Source organism: Pyxicephalus adspersus, chromosome 8 (genome assembly GCF_032062135.1).
Source record: "Pyxicephalus adspersus chromosome 8, UCB_Pads_2.0, whole genome shotgun sequence".
Classification (NCBI taxonomy): Eukaryota; Metazoa; Chordata; class Amphibia; order Anura; family Pyxicephalidae; genus Pyxicephalus; species Pyxicephalus adspersus.
This window is the reverse complement of record NC_092865.1, coordinates 58040693-58055306: the sequence shown is the minus strand read 5'-3', so window position 1 is coordinate 58055306 and position 14614 is coordinate 58040693. Positions and strand designations below refer to the sequence as shown.

Sequence of the window (14614 nt, the reverse complement as noted above, 5' to 3'; positions counted from 1 at the left end):
CCGTAGTGGCCAACTGAGCATAATTATATCTTTAGATACCTTAGCACTGCTGGCCTTATCCTGGGGAAATAATATCCCAGACAATAAAAGTAAGGAGGTTGGGACATTTTTAAATTAACCAAAATGCTCTACATTTGTTCTCAGATTAATTGAAATCAGTTTGATCAGGTATAAATCATTAAACGAACGTAAGAGCGTTATTTAGCCACTTGGCTTTAGCTGCCTTAAAATCTGGACAGGGTGACCTAAAAGTGAAATAAATTCTATATGACATTTGTTGTAATCAAATAAAGTAATGGCCCAGGGCTTTCTGTGTCTAAAAACAATGATATTTACCTTCTTTTGAACTAGTTGTAGTATTGGCTCTTTTACCATACTAAGAACGAGTGAAGCATGACCCATTCATGGACACAGTATTAAAAACTGCATTGTAATAATGGACATCAAACGGTAATCAACCTGCATGTTTTCTGAGCTGGGCAGGAGGAGCACCTTTGTACTTGACCCGTACTAAGCAGGTTTACTTAACGGGCACTTCGAGGAGTTTGGTCGTCTTTATTTCAATAGATCCCTAAACTATATTTGTTTGAATACCTTCAAACAAATGTTTATGTTAGCATCTGAGATCAATGCAAACTTTTTCTACTAAAAGCCATTGTGCAGTTCCTATGATGTTTTAGCTTTGCTTTGCCTTGTCCAAATGTCAACGCTGCATGTTAGTTTGCCCTGATTCAAATCAGCATTCTCCAAAGCTGAAGCATGAAACATTTCTATGCTACACAGTCCAAAGCATGGTCGGGGCATGGAGACCAGGCTTTGCCTTCCCTTCAAACATTATCAATAACTAGAGTTTGTCAAGAACCCAGATCGTCCAGGTATGGAGGAGCACATGACGATGCCCCTGTTTACTACAGTGCAGTGGTCAGTGAATAAGGCTTGCCTTGGCTTGCATAGACACTAGGTAGCATAGAAATAGACGATATAAACTTTTGATGGTGTCAGCTAATAGCTAAACTTGTAACTTGTTCTAGTCCATGCAGGGTACAGTTTAGGCAAAAAAAAAAAAAATGACACCCTGTGCACCTTGAATACACGAGCCTAAAATTTGATTGGTCCCAGGTGAATTATGGTCATCTCAGGGCAGATATTCTCAGATATGTTCACTACTTGAGAACACATGTTGTTTACAAATATGATTCACTAGAGCGTGGAATGATGGGATGCATCACGATAGTAGGAAAGTTAAATAAGCCATACACTTCAATAACTTTGATCCAGCTTCAGAATTTGGTACACTTCAGCTTAGCTTTGGGTCGGTTTCAGACAGGTGAAATGCACTTTTCACACAGGGCAAAGCGGCATACTGCACTCCTGCATTCTATTCTGCTCCATTGGGACACTGACTCGTTTACTCTAACCCAGTAGATTCCATTTATGGGAAAATATATTGCCTTTTCCGCATGATAGTGCTTATGACTGAGTGGCTAATTGCCATACCTAAACAGTCACCTGGAGGGGGGCAATTACATGATTTATCTGGTAGGCTCTGACATTATCCAACAAGGAAATTTACCCCTGGTAGGCTACTGCAGCAGGGAGGGGACACGGAGCAATGGATAGATGATAATACATTCCTGGGGTGAAGGCTCTTTGGCAGATATCTTTTAATTCTTCTGAATGTACCTAAGACCAAAATATTTAAGAGCAAGCAAAGAAAATGACTACTAGTACACTTGCAAAAAGGGTCTACAGGGTTGCATACCTACACATATAAGCACAACAGAGAAATACCATAGAAGAAAGGTTTGAGGCACTGGGTCTCCTAAAGCAGTAGCTGCTCTCATTTAGGTCTTAAGCAGCATTGAGGGGCATTGGTGGTCAAAGGTCAGCTCTTTGCACAAGTAGCGACTGGGTGTGCAAGGAGGAAACCGATATAAGTAAAGCATATAAAGTCTACATTTAATTTTATTAGGATTCATATTAAAAAATGCTAATTCGTTTTGAGTGTTGGTTTGGTACTGTTGAGCAAAGGGCTGATAAAATTGGAAGAATCCTGAGGGGGAATTTGTATGATCACTCAACATACTGCTTACTCTTCAGGATCCCTCCAGTGTTACCAGTCCAGTACACCAGTTTGTTGAACAGCCCTGATGAAAGGGAACCCTTTGAACCCCCTAATGAAAATGATGATTTTATGAGTCTGTATGAATTGAAATCTGGTCCTAACAGATTTTGCATTTAGCAGTTTCCTCCTTGCATACTAAGTTCCCACCCAAGTAAAATGGGGCAGACTTTTGACACCTGGAAGAATAAAAAAAGAGGTTTTGGCTTGTTAAAGCAAGGTGCAGTAAACTAAACTATAAGTTCCATCAATCAAAATGTAATTATCATCAAATAAAATATGGAAGAAAGCAAAATATATAGAATACAAATACAACCTGTCAGAGACATTCATTCAATCAATCTATAGTAGTATCAGTTCTCAGACATGCACATTCATTATGTTAAAATTCATCATAGTTCACTAAATATACCGAATAGTGCAGAGGTGTCAAAGTCAATTACACATTGGGTAAAAACTAAAAACTTAGACAAAGTCTCAAGCCAAACTTGAAACTGAAATAGCAATGCTACTACAATTCCCTGCATCAAGAAAACAGTTCAATGCAGGGGCCACGCATAGGCAGTGAGGCCGCTGGTCTATAGATGCGATCCGGGAATTGTAGTAGCGGCGCTATTTCAATGCAGCAGCGGGGATTTCTTTGGGTGCCAAAAAACAGATGTTGCGGGGCAGAGTTTGACACCCCTGGAATAGAATGTTTGCGGTATACAATTCTTAATCATTTTGTTTAAATCCAATGATCAATGGAATGAACATATAACGTGTGTGGTCAAATTTTAGGGCTACCCCACCTATAAAGAAAGGAGCTTCTATTTCTTTCCTGGCACCAGTTCAAATGTCTGATTATTTATTATAGACAAAATACACTTTTTTTTTCAGGCTGATAGCTTAGCTCTATAGTTGGTATAGTAAGCAATGCCATAGCCTTATCACATGCCCCAAGGTTCCTCATTTTCATTGGCCAGTGATAAAATCCAGGGCTGGCACAGTACTACAGCTGTGGCCGTGCCGGCAGCTGCTAAACACAGCACAACAGGGAGTTGACCTTTTACATCAGCCTCCTCATAATTGTGTTATGCAACGTTGTGACATTTCAATTTGCGCGGTACGGAGTGATGGATGTGTCAGCGATGTCAGAGTTGCAGAGTGACAGAATGAAGAAATGATGAGTTTGTATGAGATCAATAAAAAAACAATGAAGGGTTTCTATAAGGCCAGCTCCACTCCTAGCTGTTTTTTAGCCTCGAGTGGGTACTGGTGGGTTTATTCATCTGCCAGCTTCTCAGAGATTCCATTTGTAAGATTTGTCATCAGTGGTTTACACCCCCTCTCCTTAACAAAGGGACACAATAAAATTTTCTTTCTTTCACAAATGGATGTCCAGTTATTTCTTTATTCTAATTTCGGGTTGTCTATTTGGAGAGTTGGACACTTTTTTTGGTAACTTAAAAATATCATCACAAGAACCCCTTAAAATTATAAAAGGTAATTCAGCTTTTCAGTATGCCGAAATGATAGTTTTTGGGTGGTGCTGGCCTTTGAGGCACAACTCTAGGCAACAAGCCTTGTTGTTTGATCCTGTTGGGCATGTATCCAGCAGAAGTTTTCTCACACTATGAAGATCTTTGGGTCCAGTTTTAGGTGTAAACAATAAGACTTAATGTCATGTTTGTGCCAAGGAAAGAGGAGGAGGGAGGTTCATGTAGGTTCCTCTACGGCTGACTTATCTCAGGAGAAAAAACAGCAGCAGTTGGAAAAGATTCCAAATTTCCTTGACTGCTATTCTCAGAAAGAAATACCTAAACTTGTTTTTTGGCACTAATAATATAATGCACTGTAGCTAGATGCCAAAGCTTTTAACAATTTCAATGTGATCCCAGTTGTACCACTAGTGTTGAACATTTAAACCGGTGGTAGTCAACTCCTTTGATATAAAAGGCCTCAAGTGTGGCTCCTGACACCACTAAAGGATTGCACATAATATTTAAAGAAAGTAATGGTACAGAAAGCTGTCTAAGACTTCGGACATTTGGCAGACGAGGGTCAAAGGCTATCGGTATGCTAAAAGATGGTCAAAGAGTGCAGAAATGTTGCAGGACATGGTCAGAGACTGTGGACACGCTACAAGAGACAGCAAAGACTGCAGGCGTACTTCAAGGATGGTTAAAGTCTGTGGACATACTTGGAAATGTGGCAAGAGAGTGCAGACATGCAGCAGGAGATGGTCAGAAACTGCAGGCGTATGACCGGAATTGATCAGAGAATGTAGACATGCTTCAGGAGATGGTTGAAGAATGTCAAAAAACTACAAGATTTGTTTATAAAGTGAAGATATACTGCAGGAGTCATCAGAGATGACAGACTTCATAAAGAAGATCTCCAAAAACTTCAAAGACTGTTTGCTACAAGAGATGATCAGAGGGTCTACAGGAAATGGCCAGATAATGCAGACCTGCTTCAGGAGACTGTTGAACACTGCAACCTTTATATAGGTGTTGTTGTGGACTGGAGACATGCTTCAGGAGACAGTCATAGTTTGCAGACCTGACTTATGGAGATCAAAGTAATAGGGAGATACATTATTGTGTGCTGGAGCCACACAAAAAGTACCAAATGACCACACACATGTCAAAATCAATATATCAATTAAATGTAATGGTAAAAATGATTGTAACATTGATTGAATATCAATCAGATAGATGGTACATATTCTCTAAATTATATAGAGAACATTGGCTAGTATAGGAGAAAGGAAACTGTCATATCAGCAGATAGCCAGAGGATGAAACCCCTAAAATAATTGGGAAAACTCCAAATAACAAGTAGATGAAGAATCTAGGGCTACAAGGCAAGAGTGCTAACCACTTGGCTATCACTATTTCCCCATAGCCTTCCTTAGCTTTTATGGGATGTTTTTTCTATAGCTATGCTGTAACCTCTATATCTTCTCCCTCCGTCTCTCTGTAAAGATAAAGTGCACGGTCAGGCAACAAGAGATGAAGTATTTCAAAAATCATTTTGATTCCTAAAAACTATCCAACATTTTCTTCTTTTCTAAACACTGCCCTTTCTGTTGTATGTGAATCTAAACTCTATTTCTGGCTTAAAGGTCAGTTTCCAAGGATTACAATCAGCACAAAAAAATAAGCATGAGTGGCAAATGTATAAATAAATCATCAAAAATGCAAAATCTTGACGGCTCTTTATGACACATTCAAGTGCTATTTTCATTGGCTGTATGACAGCCTACTCCATCCTCCACACTTTCCTAAACAAAACGGAGCCAGAACACCATACAAGAGAACTCAAAGATTGCTAAAGCTGCAGGAAGACAAATGAAATGCCTAGTTTTAATCTAAAACGAAGCCCCTAAAAGAAAAAATGGCAAGCTGCTCATCAATTTGTAACCAGAAAGAGATGCATGTGGGGGAGGCAGTCCACTAGAAACGTTGAAAGCAAATTCCCCTGTTTTGTTGGCCTGTGAAAAAGACTGCTTTACTGAGACCTATTTAATAACCTGCTTTTCTAAAGATGTTACTATTAACCATTGGCTCCATCCAATGACCTCTAGGTTCCTATTGTGTCCTGTAGTTATGTAAGTACCTGCAGGAGGAACCAAGGGGAGCAGTGGGAGACCAGGCTTCTAGCACACCTGGACGTGTGCTGAATATGAAGAAGACATTAGGACATTGCTTTTTATAAGGACAAAATGGGTGGTGGAACTGGTGAATATAAACTTCCTTTTTCTGCAGGTTGGTCTTTTTAACTTTTTTTTTAAGTCACGTTGAGTTTGAGTTTTGGTTATCGTATGATAATCATTGGTTATAAAGTTACCATGTAGAGTTCTCTTGAAGACATAAAAACTTCTGTAATGTTTGGAGCTCTGTTAACGAAATGCCAACTTTACTTACTACTACTTTAAAATGTCCTATCCCTTCTCAGAAAGGTCATTATTTCTTATGTATTTATATCAATGCACATATGGGCCTCATATATCAATATTGTTTAGACATGCTTAGTACAATTTCACTTTAATTCCGTTTAGATACTTCTCCATTGTCCTTGTTGACCATTCTGGATTACCATAGGCATCCTATCTTATTAGTCATATGTGACCTAAACTGGTATTAAACATAAGTGCCTATGGCCTATTAAAATGAGCATACAGACTAATCCGTAATAGTTCTGGGCCCTAAAACCATTCACATTTGTATGATATTTTGTAATTCCAAACTTTGGAGCAAGGTTAACCACAGCAAAAAGTTGAGGATGCTTCAACACACGAGGGCTTTTGAGAAAATGTATTCAATTGCTCTTATACATAACACAACTTTAGAACTTTTTTACCCAAATTCAAAGAGAACACCAAAAAACTTGTGCTTACATTTGGTTTGCAGTTGAATTCACATCCCAAGCAGTCCAATAATTTTTTTCTTCAGTGAAAATCAACTTATCCCTACTACATCGAATGCCTGCATCATATGGAAATATTACAAGCAAGAGTCAGATTTATTTTTTGCCACCTAGGCCTCCATAGTCAACTGGGTATCCCAAAGAAGAACTTGGCCATGCTATAGACAATAAAATATTAAAAAATCCCTAACAAACAGTAAATAGGCTTCAAATGCACGCTTGCTGATCTTTGAAGTGAGCGTTACTGAGGAGCAATTCATCATAGTTCACAAGAGAAGTCAGATATTCGTACTTTTCTCTCCCCCCTTTCTGTGTGCTTGTTCTCCCTAACATTGCATATTAGAAGGTTGGTGGGCTGCCAACCCACTGCTTTGGAATGTGGGTAGTGGTGGGGGATCAGCTGAGCATCCCAGATAAAGGTAATACGTATCTTCTACTGAACACTTTTAAGATGAATTAGACCGCTTAGAGATTTGTGGCTGACTTCGGCATGGTACCACAAGTGCAGACGTACTCCAAAAATAGTTGGGAACCATTCTTCTGTTTGTTTGCACACAGCTGTGGGTTGTGTTGGTGTTGGAGCATGGTTCCTGGAAGCAACATGTCACTTCTGGCTGTGCATTTGCTTTTTCGTCCCCTACAAAAAAAACCACTGCAATCACAAAAGCAAAGGCAAGGAGTGCAAATCTGCGTTGCAGTTTGCCGTTTCTGGGCACATATCAGCAGTTTGCCATGCACCTGAGAGTGGCTTACTTTGCAATTTGCAACTGTAAATATAAAAGGGGCCTAAAATAGTGGAAGCAGCTACAGAGGTTAGTGAGAACTAACAATGCCAGCACTACAATGCTGTAATCAAGCAATTGTTACGGATTTCAGTTCTGTAGTAATAACAAGGTAGGACATGTTGGATCCTCGTACAGGCACTTTGCTTTAACCTAGAGAACACAGGTCCTAAATGTCAAACTCCTGCAGTGCAGGAGTTTTCTACTGGGGAAAACGTGGATTATTAACACTTCAGTCTTTGATCCAGCATAACTTGATCTCTATTGTTTAAGGGGAAAGTACAATTGTGCTGTAAAGCCTCATGTCTCTTTGTTGCTATTAATCCGTAGTGAATCACCTGTTAGATCAGCCATTAAAATGCCTAGGGTATTAAAAGTACACACACCAGGTCAGGACAATAGGCCTATTGATATGTTTTCAGATTGTGGAAGGAAACCCACACAAGCACAGGGAAAACATACAAACTCCATGAAGACAGTGTTCCAAGTGGTATTTAAAACCAGGTTTCAACATTACAAGGCTGGAATGCCAACTTCTTCAACAATTATGTTCTGGAAAGTACCATCTCTTCTTCTAGCTAATCATCAAACAAAGTAACGTAAACCAAAATAAAACTGAGCTGGGTTACTACATTGTGCAACTCATAATTGCTTTTACTCAAAATGTACTTATTTTAGGCATTGGGGCTGATTTACTAAAGGAATTTAGGTTGTTCAGCTTAGTGATTATGGTCAAGACAATAGGCACCTTTACTCCAAGCAACCCAGTTCATTAAATTGTTTTTTTTTTTCTGATAGTAGATTCTCCACTTTTCCTCCAACTTTCCTTGCTCATCATTCAGCCCCCACTGTCATCCTTACATCACCAGGACCTCACACTGAGATCGAAAATGCTCAAAGGGTTTGATTCAGTATATTCAGCAGTGAAAACAAAAATACGTTTGGCACGGTGTTTAGACGTAAGGCCTCGCGCCAGTACCCTTGGGTCCTATTCCAGTCTACAGACTATCTGCGTAGTGCTGGCAGGCTTTTCCCACGATCACGTGGGTTTTTCTTTTACTGTACAAACAAAACTCGTGTGCAAAAACTACAAGAAAGGGAAAGATGCCACACATACAATTTCAGCCAATCAGATTCCAGAAGTCATTTTTCCAGTGTTGGCTATAAAATTAAAACTATTATCTAGCTGCTTACCAATGGGGTCGTCATACCAATGAATTAGCATAGTTTAAAAAGCTTAATGTATTGACAGATATGTTATCATTGACAGCCTCTCCTTCTCTCCCAGCATAAGTACCCGTTAAAAAAGTCCTGAAATACCTAGACTGTGTTTCCTGAATATATCAGGTTGATCCAATAGTAATTAATATTAAATTGAAGACAAAAAGAAACTATGTATCGAGTGGCAGAAGCCTAAATATGATATTTTCAAATAAGCAAATCAGTATAGTGGTCTTTATATTACTGAAAAGAGTAACAAAAGAGGTTGGAGAAAGACAACAAATTACTCTGGGTGGTCAGTTCAGCTAATTTGCATAAGGGTAAATTTACCAGATTAACCACATAAACACTATTCTAAAATTGACACTAGGTATATTGAGATGACATTTTTATTGACGATGGTCACCAGTTGACCTGGAGTCCACTGGTGACCAAACATAACCTTTGCCCAGGCCACAACACTAATTCAAGTCCAATGGTGATGAAAAACACACCTTCAGCCAGGATACAACCTCAGTCTGGAGTCTAATGGGGTCTAAATGTCACCTTTGGCCAGGACTCAACCCCAATTTCTAACCAAATGTGACAAAAATACTTTCTGCCAGGATACAACTTCAGTCTGGAGTCCAATGGTGACCAAACACCGCCATTAACCAGGACACAACCCCAATTTATGTCCAATGTTGACAAGAAAAACATTTGGTCAGGATACAACCCCCATGAGTCCAATGGTAGGAAAATAACACCTTCTGCCAGGATATAACCTCAACCAGGAGTCCAATGGTGACAAAAAACTACTTATAGCCAGGACACAACCTCAATTCAAAAACCATTTTTGACCCAGACACAACCTCACAAATTCAATAGTCACAAAACCTGCTTTTGGCCGGGACAGAACCCCAACCCAGTCCACTGGTGGGAAAAAAGTTATAACCCCAATACCGACAATTTTAATCCAGAGCCCAATAGTGCAAAAAGAAAAAAAACACTTATGGCCAGGATACCACCCACATCCGGAGTCCAATGGTGTCTAAACTCCACCATCAGCCAAGATACAACTCAAATTCAGAGTCCAATGATGACAAAACACCTTCATTCAGGATACAACCCAATTGGTGCCAATGGTCCAATGGTGGAAAAAAAACACTCTCGGTCAGGATGCAACTCTAATTTTTAGTTCAATGGTGAAAAAAACTCCTTTGGCCGAGATATACCTCCAATACAAAGTTCAGTGATGACAAAAAAACACCTTTGGCCAAAAAAAACCCAAAGCTCAAATGTTTTTTTGTATATTATATCATATCGTTCTTTTGGTTTTGTATATTCTGGATATATTAAGACATTTAAAAATCCCAGAACCCATAACAAGGTATATATCCCTCTACAGGCTGCTGACTTTGTATAACTGAAAACACTTGGAGACCCAGCTGAAAGTTTTAAGGAGACACCGTCAACACAGTATTTGCCTATTTCAGATCAAACACAATCTCGTTGCATTATTTTAGTACATTACTGACCATCAAACAAATCTGTTTAGCATTATTTATATTGAAACATTTCCCTTTAATTTTTTTCACATGCCCGGCGTATAAACAAGTTGAGGGACCCTTTAAATGAAAATGCCAATGATTGTGCAGTCTCCACCTACTAAACAACTAGAGAAACAACAACCCTGGACACAATCGTTCTGGGGAACCGTATTCAGCAACACTGAATTTCTCCACATTGGAAACATATTTTTTCTTTGTACTGATATTCCATGGAAGAATGGTGAGCTGGGTTAACCAAGGCATGATTGGTTTTGAAGGAATTGGATACAAAAGGTCTCTGGAGCTACTGGTAAGCATTGCTGCGCAGGATGAGCCACTGATTGCCCAATATCCTTATAATGAAGCTAACAAACAATGATGTCCTGATAGAATACGACCTTCTTTACAGGCGGCAGCTGCTGCAGAACTTCTTAGATGGCTAATAATCAAACAGAAGCATGATGCATGTGTGTGAACTATTTATGTCATCTTTTTAGTTTGATGATGAGTGGCATTCATGAGACGCTACATTGTAGCCGTTGTATTATTGCTGAATAGCCATGATGGCAATGTGTTATTTTTGGTGTTTGCCCAGTTTATCATTGCTGCTACTATTATTAGCACTGGTTGGGTCAGTGGAGGAATTTGGGGACAAGTATTCAGAACTTGGGACTATCCCTGGAAATCCGGAGCGGTATGAAAGTATGAACCGTATAAAGTTGCATTATTTTTCTTTTTTTTTATCTAATATGATAAATTCTTTAGTGTTAAGGCTATGCTGGGGGTTCTTTCCCACCTGCAGTGCAAAACTGGTTAGCTATCTGCAGGCATACAGCAAACTGCTCCTGTGTGTTTGGGCTCACTAAACCGCACCACAGGTAATCACTTTTTCACACATTTGTGAATCTTACAAGAGTAACTGCACAGGCAAAATGACTTGTCATTTTTGGGAACTGGTGATGGATAACAAATGGTTCCCAATTGCCCCCATTCACTTGAATAGGAGTGGTTTTGGATTACGGTTGAGCCTCTTGCAGAAGAATGGGGCTCATCTTGGGTCTGAAATGGCCCTAAAGGTCCACTAATTTCAAAAACTTGTTTTCTGAAAGAGCGAGGTTGTCTGTGTCCCCACCGGGTATTATTTGTTTAGAGCTGTCATCATATTAGAAATAAAGGTGAGTATCCAATAGGGACACTTGTTCAGGTGACAACAGTGTACAATGCAGAGTGTGATTTTCACTTCTGATTACCAATTCGATTAAAAGATTGGATCTGAAATTCATGCAACAGTTGACGGATATCAGCTGACTTTTCTCCTTTTGAAAAGGTTTATTCTTACTTTCTGTTCTTTCTGTAGGGAAATCTACTTCTCATTCCTTCCAAAAAGATACTTTTAAAAAAGTTTTATATAATAGGCTGCTACAACCAACGTCTCCTTGTGAAATGCTAGTTGACTGGCTGTCATACTTATCCAAAGGCTTCACTACTTTCTTAGCTGAAGACCTGTGACAAGCATGCAGCGAGTGGCAACCATACTCCTATTTTTCATATTTCAAAGTTACTGACCTGGAACAAGTATATAGGCATTGCGTGCCTCCATATTTCTGTATCTGTCCCAGGTTGGTGATCCAGGAAGTATTGGATTCAGTGTGACAGCCAAGCCACCAGCATTTTTCTACGGAGAAGTTAGCAGTGTCTCAGGGTTCCATTAAAGTAAACCATGCTTGGCTGTCTTGCTGGATCCACAGGACTCAATGCTTGCTGAGTCAGTGACCTGGGACAAAGCATTTCTACGCTGCTTCTATACTTGATGCAAGTCAGTACTTTAGTGAGTATTCCAGCCAGCGGATACCCATAGTAGCCAGGCAGCTAGCATTTCAGCCACGACAGCCTCCTTTTTTCCCAAGCATGGTTGCCTTTAGGGCAGCTTGGCACACATGCTACAAACAATGTGCAATCCTGGAAAGTTTATTGCAAAATATTAAATGTTCTCTATAAGTGTGAAGATCCCTGCAAGCCAGCTGGCAGCCAATGACATCCCAACTCCACCAATGTGTCACTGGAAGTCTGGAAGCTCCTTTACTATGTGATGTACCAGAATCTGAGCTCCCTCCCTTCCAGTGTCCAGCCCCTTGGCTTCTGTTCCTGTCCCAATGTCAGAATGATGTCACTGCTCTCTATTGAGGGCACCAGAGTTTCTGGACAGCAGTGTGTGAATGTGCATGCCCCTGGTGACACCAGCTAGGGACCTATCCCCTACTGAACATGATGGGATCACACAACCAGGATTGTAAAGGGGTCCTCCTGATCATATTCATGTATTAGAAACTTTCAGCTCTATTCAGCAAAGTTCTTGTAGCCATCCTTCAATAACATCTGGCTTTCTAGCTGCTGCAAAACCACATGTCCCAGCAGGCACATCAAGAACTTGTCATTCCGCAACAGCTGGACAGCCCTAGCGTGCTGATGAAGGATAACGCTACCTATGGCACCAGTGATCATTACTCTAATGACAGCCATGGAAATCCTCAGTACTCACCATTCCAGAACACAGGCTAATGACTGCAATGTGTTCCGTCTTGCTGTTGACATGTCCAGTGTAGAAGCAATGTCCAAAGTCAGTGTCCTGATTATAGTAATCGGTCCCATTATCCTGGGGTTGCCCGTACAGGCTGACGGTTAACACAGGCGCAATGAATCCAGAATTGGCACTCAGGTTCAAGAAAAACTTTTGCCCAAAAGCTGACAGTCTGTAATGAGTAGTGGCATTCGCCCAAGGGTCGTCCTGGGGGGCCAGGCTCCGTTTTTTCCTTTTGAAGTGCATGGAGTTGGGTAAGACTTCACCAAATTCATTCACTCTCGTAGGGGTTACTACTTCGTATTCACCCAGCCTCTCCAAAAGCTTAGCTGCAACGTTAAACACACATGCAGACAGGAAAAGTTATTGTAACACACATATCACAGCATGGAGTACTCGGCTCTCCCTCAACTACCTCCCTGTATGTTCCCAGTGGACTTCACTGCTTAGTGTATGCACATATGTCTTGTTCTAGATCTGCCTTTCTTCTTGCTCTGTCTCTTTAACTTTTAGACTGTAAGCTCCTTTGGGTAAACTTCTCATTCATTACATCCCTAGTATTCCCTGATACGTTGTAAAAGCCATGGATTGCTCACTTTGCAGAACTTGTACAATTATGTTTAAATGATACAATATATTTAATGTTTATAAAGTTTATATGTCCATCTCTCTCTCTCTATAACATACAGTAGGTGCAAACTTTACAAAAAGTTTAAAAAAAAGTTCAGCCATTCATTTATTTAAACATTGAATGCGTTATAACAAAATACCAACCAGATAACTAATAATCTTTGATAATAAAGAATAAGTTTTACTAAACTTTATCACTGACCAAAGCACAACTCCCCCCATCCTAATAGGGTCTCTAAATCAATGAATCCAAACCGTTACCTTGCCTAGGGTGTATTTTGGGTCCTGGTGCCGGTGTTACATTCAAGAGGTCCTGCAGAATTGTCAGTAATCCCATCAGCCAAAAGGCAAGATGCATGTTGGTCATGAGCAGCAGACTGTGCTGGGCTCCCTTTCTTCTTGTTTTTGCACTGCAAATAAAAATATTTCCAAAAATAAAATAAAATAATGATTTCCTCTTTTTGCAGCTGGCTTTTAGACTTTATAATCCTCAGGACTGGCCCTTGAGTGTGCAGTGGCACTCAGCATAGGGAGACAAGTCCTTAGCAAATGCCCATGGAGTTCTAGGCAATCCAGCATAGTGCACAGGGGGAAGAGAGAGGGGGACTCAATGAACAGGCTTCTTCTATTAGTTCTTTCTACAGTACTTTTGCCTGAGTGACTGAAGGCTGCTGTTGGAGGTTAGAACAGCCAGGGCTGGGGGGAGTGGGAAGCACAGAGCCATGCCCAGACAGGGAGGGTACAATGTTCACTGCACAAATGCATCTCTAATGATATCCAGCAATGCAGAATCTTTACACAGCTGTTCTCAGAAAACTGAATGTCACTTAGATAGTGATGCTTCACACAAATCCACATTTTTTTGTATTCTGATACACTGGAATTATAACTTGCAAGAACTTTTTATTTCCTCCAAGAAAACTTTTAGTGACACTTTACACTTTTGCATGTCAGTGAACACATTTTCATGCATGTGTTACATTTATATTTAGATTTGGAGCTCAATTGGAAAAACACATTTTTGGGAATTCTGCGCACCTTTTGTACTGGAGGGTCACTGCGAATTGAGGTAACGAATGGTAAAATTCACATTTTAACGTAAGGTGTGCAGGCGGTCTTAAATTATTTAAGAGCAAAATGCAAAAGCTGTTGGTAAGGATATAAAAATGTTGGTTACTTGGATGTCACATCCACCAGATTTGACCTTATAGTATATATTTTGACTTTTCCGTCTGTATGCTTATTGCAGGTTGGTGACTCAGAAAGTAGTGGAATTGATAACAAAATGATTGTCAGGAGGTCGCACTTTGCTCTGTATCTGAAATGTAAACCTAAAGTG

General features: G+C 40.0%; 1 protein-coding gene across 1 annotated transcript in view; it reads right to left on the bottom strand.

The window, feature by feature from the left end:
* ADAMTS9 (ADAM metallopeptidase with thrombospondin type 1 motif 9) overlaps nt 1-13923 on the bottom strand; it is a 146410-nt gene extending 132487 nt beyond the window's left edge. Inside the window, exons 1-2 of the mRNA XM_072421214.1 lie at nt 13537-13923; nt 12607-12974 (exon numbers count right to left, since the gene is read on the bottom strand). Of these exons, the coding sequence (XP_072277315.1) occupies nt 12607-12974; nt 13537-13642 (474 nt within the window). The 5' untranslated portion in view covers nt 13643-13923. The remainder of the gene's footprint in view (nt 1-12606; nt 12975-13536) is intronic.
* Between the last annotated feature and the right edge of the window lie 691 nt (nt 13924-14614).